The sequence below is a fragment of the Nicotiana sylvestris genome, chromosome 7, assembly GCF_000393655.2.
Source record: "Nicotiana sylvestris chromosome 7, ASM39365v2, whole genome shotgun sequence".
Classification (NCBI taxonomy): Eukaryota; Viridiplantae; Streptophyta; class Magnoliopsida; order Solanales; family Solanaceae; genus Nicotiana; species Nicotiana sylvestris.
This window is the reverse complement of record NC_091063.1, coordinates 5,151,018-5,156,582: the sequence shown is the minus strand read 5'-3', so window position 1 is coordinate 5,156,582 and position 5,565 is coordinate 5,151,018. Positions and strand designations below refer to the sequence as shown.

Here is a 5,565-nt window from a genome sequence, read left to right as displayed (position 1 = left end):
AAATTTAAACAGTTGAAAAAAAATTAATTAGTATTATTTATTGTCTTTACTGGTATTTGAACTCCATTAATAATTCCAACTTCTATTAATAGCTAGACCACCTCTAAACGCTAAAACTAAAATAATTTTTTATTTTATTGAAAAAGATGCTATACGTCAGTTTGTCCGTCGTTACTCATCTCCCTAAAGTTTTTCTTTTTTGGGTTTTAGCCCGCGCTATTTATATTCGGTAGCCGAAAAAGTATATAAAATTGGTACAATTTTTGTACATAATATACAGAATATATATATATATATATATAATATACTAAAAAATATATATTTTTTCGACTATTATTTTAAAAGTGGCTATACTATATCATTTTTCACTTTTTTTTTAAAACACAAAAACTAAACCTCAACGTGGCAAGGACAGAGAATTAGAGTGGGACGACCCACCAAAAATAAATTTATTATTCCTAAAAATCATCCCATTAGTTCACCGAAAGAAACATTAAAAATCAAGAAGTGGGTCCAGAACGAATGAAAAGAAGCCAATTGTTAGGACAGATGTCTGGTAATTGGGACCCACTTGACTAAGAATTTTATAAAAGGCAAAGTTTTGTTTAGTATACAAAAGTTTCCAAATCCTTGACACATCACATACTTTGCTTTCTAATCTGTTTTCTATTGTCTTTTACATTACTATTTTATTACATTTTTTTTCTTTCTTTTAATTTTTAGTGTGTCATTAATGCATACTGTTTTAAAACGGTAAGCAACTTCTCACTTACCTTCCTTTTTTTATTTAATTATTTATGATTTGGGTATTTGTTTATTTGGATTATTGTATTAATTGATTTGTGTTATCTAATCAATACCACCAATAAATATAGAATGATTAGACTAATCACAAATGCTTACATGTATCATATTTGATTTGTTTGACTGTTGAAATCATGGGGTTCTTGGTTATTGTTGGTTTCTCACAATCTTTTTTGATTCAATTAACTTTATGTGCTAAGATAATTAAGTTTTTTCACATAAATCAGGAATCTTGAAATTGGGTTGCTAGTGGTTCCTGGGATTGTGTTGAAATTTGGAGGAAAAAAGTTATGTTTTTTTGGCTGAGCAATTTGATGTGTGGTCTGCTTTGAGCTTGTAAGTTCTCTTTTTTGAATAAAGTTTGAATCTTTATTGTTCTTTCTATGTTGTATCTCTGTCTTGTTTCAAAGAAGCAGTGACCACTATACATTAAAGACCTGATTTGTTGTTTTCCAATTAATTGGGTATATTATTGGTGATAAAGAATTGATTCTTGGTTATTGAATTGAGGCTTTTGGATAAAGAAGGATCTAATGATGCTGAATAAGGTCTAATAATTCTAGCATATATTTTATGGATAGTGATTCCCCTTGAAACAGAAGTTTGGACTTTGGATCCATATTCTCTCTTATGTCATAGATTACCTGTTTTAGTTAAGCTTCTTTTTCAGCTCCCTTGTTTCTCTTCTAAGGGAGAGAATAAGTGACTTATTCTGGCTTTTGAAACCTTTTCTTGGCTTTTGTATTAGTTTATTTTAGGGGTTTGAAATTTTGATTAGTGCTAAGAGAAGAAGGGTAGTGATGGAAGAGATGTTACCAACACTTGCTGTATCATATAAACAGGGAAAATTGATATATGATGAGTCGGTACTACCTACTCGAATGGACTTCACCGGATATGAGCTGGTACCAAACACAAAGTGCAAGCTTCCTTCGGTGTCCGTTGCTAATCAGAATACTAGGGTGACACGGGACAAAGCTAACCTTATGACAGTTGCCGATTGCCATGAAATCAGGAAAGGGAACAATTTTTCGACGACAGTGATAGCGAATGGAAATTGTTTGATAACTACTGATGCAAATAATGACAGATCTAGGGACAATAGTTTGATTTCACCAACTGATGAGCTATTAGGAAATATGACTTGTTCTAGTTCTCTAGTGGATGAGCGTGGCGGCACGGCTGGAGATGAAGACAAGAAGGTTGGTGTATCCCAGAATCTGAGGAAGTCTTATTCATGTGATTTGGCTAATGAGTTGGTTAATGAGTCAGAACTTGTAAGTGATCTTGTTTCCACCGGAATGAATGGTGTGGTTGTGGGTGCTGAAGATTATAAAAGAAAATTACCACCATCCCCCCTTGAGAGTTCAAATGAGATGAAGATAAGTAGGCCAAATGTCTTTGGTTTTGATTCTGTGCCGCTTTGGGGGCTCACCACGATACAAGGAAAGAGGCCGGAGATGGAAGATGCAGCAGTAGCTTTACCAAGGTTTCTGAGAATCCCATCTCAAATGTTGATGGATCCGCCAGCTTCTCATGCCCTGAATCAAACACTAACGGCCCATTTATTTGGGGTTTACGATGGACATGGAGGCTCTCAGGTGAAAGTTCTATCTGTTTTTGCTTGTATGTTACACATTTGATTTCGTTTCTAGTTAAACCAAAGTTGCTATTGCATGCATGTTAGAGTTCATTCCTATGTGCTTGTGTATTTATTTTTCAGGTACACATATATTACGTCCAACTATTTTTTTTCCCTTCCGTAGCAGGTTGCTAATTATTGCCGTGAGCGTATCCATATGGCTTTAGCACAGGAGATAGATATTGCGAAAGAGGATTCACATAATAATGAAAGTGTTAACTGGAAGGAGCAATGGTCGAAGGCTTTCTTGAATTGTTTCTGTAGAGTTGATGATGAGGTAGGAGGGTTTGGTTGTGAAACAGACGGTACTGAGCCTGACCTTGCACCTATTGCTCCCGAAGCAGTTGGATCTACAGCTGTAGTTGCTGTTGTTAGTCCAACCCATATTATAGTTGCAAATTGTGGTGATTCAAGGGCAGTCCTTTGTCGGGGGAAATTACCCATGCCGTTGTCCATTGATCATAAAGTAAGGCTTATACTTGTTTTTATACCATTTTGCAACATTTGTTTGGCTTTATTTGCAACCATATAATCTTCTTAAACTATGTTTAATTGTTTTCAGCCAAATAGAGAAGATGAGTGTTCGCGAATAGAAGCACTGGGAGGGAAGGTCATTAATTGGGATGGACATCGCGTTTCTGGTGTTCTTGCAGTTTCAAGATCAATTGGTATGTATATTGTACTATCCGCACGCAGGTGTGATTGTACTGTTATATTTCATTTTTGGTTGGAGACGGTTAAGCGAGTAATATATATTGTCCTTAGTTTGCACATGAGGAAATAGGTATCAAGCTATAAATGGAATTGTAAAGCTAAACTATAATTGGACCAAACTTTCACATGTCCCAGAATGGAAGTGAAATAACATACATAAATAGTGTCAAATTTCAGCCCTGAACCCACTGGTGTTAAACAACAATATGTGACAACAGTTGACCTGGTACAAATGTAAGATCACATATAATATGGAATCGTTCAATGTGATTAATTCAACGAAACCCCATACCAACAATATTAAAGAATAAGCCATTGGGCAAATTGCGTAAGCTGACTTCAAATACAACAAGGATATGGATGTTTCTCCTATTGTTTGCTAGTTCATATTGTAGGTTATCGTGTCATCAAAAAACTGCATCTTACTTGAGGGATTAAGCCTCCCAAGGCGGTGTTTTGGAGTCTGTTACTTAACAAGAAGTTCGCTGTTCCCATTTATTAGCTTGAAACTGTTATCCTAGAGATTAAGACTTTCTTGATTTGATAAAGTTGCCTTTTTACTGCAGGTGATAGATATTTAAGGCCTTATGTGATTCCAGATCCAGAAATGATGTTTGTACCCCGTGTAAAAGACGACGACTGTCTTATTTTAGCAAGTGATGGTCTTTGGGATGTCTTGACAAATGAAGAAGCTTGTGAGGTGGCAAGGAGACGAATTCTTCTCTGGCACAAAAAGAATGGTGGTACTTTGACTAACGAAAGGGGTGAAAACATCGATCCTGCTGCTCAGGATGCTGCAGAGTACTTAACACGACTTGCTCTCCAAAAGGGAAGCAGAGACAATATATCTGTGATTGTGGTCGACTTGAAGGCGCAGAGGAAATTCAAGAAGAAAACGTAGCACTAAACCATCCTCGTTAGTTTCCATTTCATTTTGTGGACGTAGCACTGGTAAGCTACAACCCACCATGTTAATCGAATTAAATAGTATTACTGCAAACTGTAGCTATCTTTTTAGGCGTGTCTTTGTACACGATTAGCAATACCGCACTTAATATTACTAATGTTGGAGTAAACTACGATGAAAGTTGTTCTAACAATAACAATTCAGCAAAGTTGGTTCAAAGAACAACTACTGACTTCCAGCAGACCATTTATCTTCCTGCACTGTAATGTGCTTCAAGTAAAAGTGTTGTTGAGGTAATCCTTTGACTTCAATTTCTCAGCCTATTTTTTTAATTCCTTTTTTTTTGAGTTTTAATGGAACGTTGTATGTTCTATAAAAACTGATGTATATTTTTAAAATTCAATGTATGAGTATTTGTATGTTTCTTATCTCAATTATACACATTGACTTTTTTCGTTTTTCACCTAATTCTTTCGATATTAAATCTTAATTGCTACTGATGGAGAGAAACACTAGAGTAAAACATGCTATTGTCAAAAATATCTTAATCCATTTATGTTGACTGAGTCAGCTCTATGCTTCTCCTGAGTCGAGGGTCTATCGGCTAAGTTGCTCCGACACGGCCGTTTAGGTGCCGCATCCGTATCGATGCGACACTAGTATGGGTGTAGGTATGAGATCTGTACTGGATCTGGTCAAACAATTTTGGGTACTTTAACTACGACGGACGAAAAAATTCAGACGAGATACAATTTGATTCCTGAAATCAGAACCAAAACTAGGGTAAATTTGAAGAATATAGCATACCTTATCTAGGAAATCAATCGTTTACTTATCTACAACTCGAGAATAGGAAAAAAATCCATACTTTACAAGTTATATGTAAGTATTCTATAAATTTTCTCATATTTGGAGATATTTTAATATTTTTGAATCATTTTTAATCGGATCTTCGCACCCGTATACATATTAGGATCCATATCCCTGAATTTTAGAATTTACATCTCGAAGGATCCGACCTTTAGATCTGCACCCGTGTCCGAGCAACTTAGTCTAGTTTTTGTTAAGCCAGTAATGGCCATTTAAACAATTGGATCAAGCGTCTAATACCAAAGCTCTGATATCATGAGACTTAGAGACTAAAAAAGGCAGCCCGATGCACTAAGCTCCCGCTATGCGCGGGTCCGGGGAAGGGCCTGACCACAAGGGTCTATTGTACGTAACCTTACCCTGCATATTTCTGCAAGAGGATGTTTCCACGGCTCGAACCCGTGACCTCCTGATCACATGACAACAACTTTACCAGTTTTGCCAAGTCTCCCTTTCAAACTTTGAGAATAAGTAATCTGAAATTTTCTCATACCTCCAACGAAGAGAATATGCTGCAATATATAGAGAGACATAACAAACAAATCTACCACTGAATTCAAATCTATAGAGAGCAAAAGATAAACATCATGTACAACCTTAAACTGAGAATACTTCCATTTTCCAGAAG

The 5,565-nt window shown here is 36.0% G+C and overlaps 1 protein-coding gene across 3 annotated transcripts; it reads left to right on the top strand.

Moving 5' to 3' along the window:
* The first annotated feature begins 618 nt into the window (after nt 1-618).
* Nucleotides 619-4,501, top strand: LOC104227001 (protein phosphatase 2C 50-like). 3 transcript variants are annotated; one of them, XM_070150626.1, is made up of 6 exons: nt 619-753; nt 1,032-1,140; nt 1,647-2,405; nt 2,571-2,912; nt 3,009-3,114; nt 3,727-4,501. In XM_070150626.1, exons 3-6 carry the CDS (start codon nt 1,686-1,688, stop codon nt 4,059-4,061), a joined length of 1,503 nt encoding a protein of 500 aa, XP_070006727.1. In that variant the 5' UTR covers nt 619-753; nt 1,032-1,140; nt 1,647-1,685; the 3' UTR covers nt 4,062-4,501. The 3 variants fall into 3 exon arrangements, with proteins under 3 accessions (XP_070006727.1, XP_070006726.1, XP_009777429.1); XM_070150625.1 differs by having other exon boundaries at nt 620-753; nt 1,553-2,405; nt 2,574-2,912; XM_009779127.2 differs by lacking the exon at nt 619-753 and having other exon boundaries at nt 1,031-1,140; nt 1,553-2,405.
* The last annotated feature ends 1,064 nt before the right edge of the window (nt 4,502-5,565 follow it).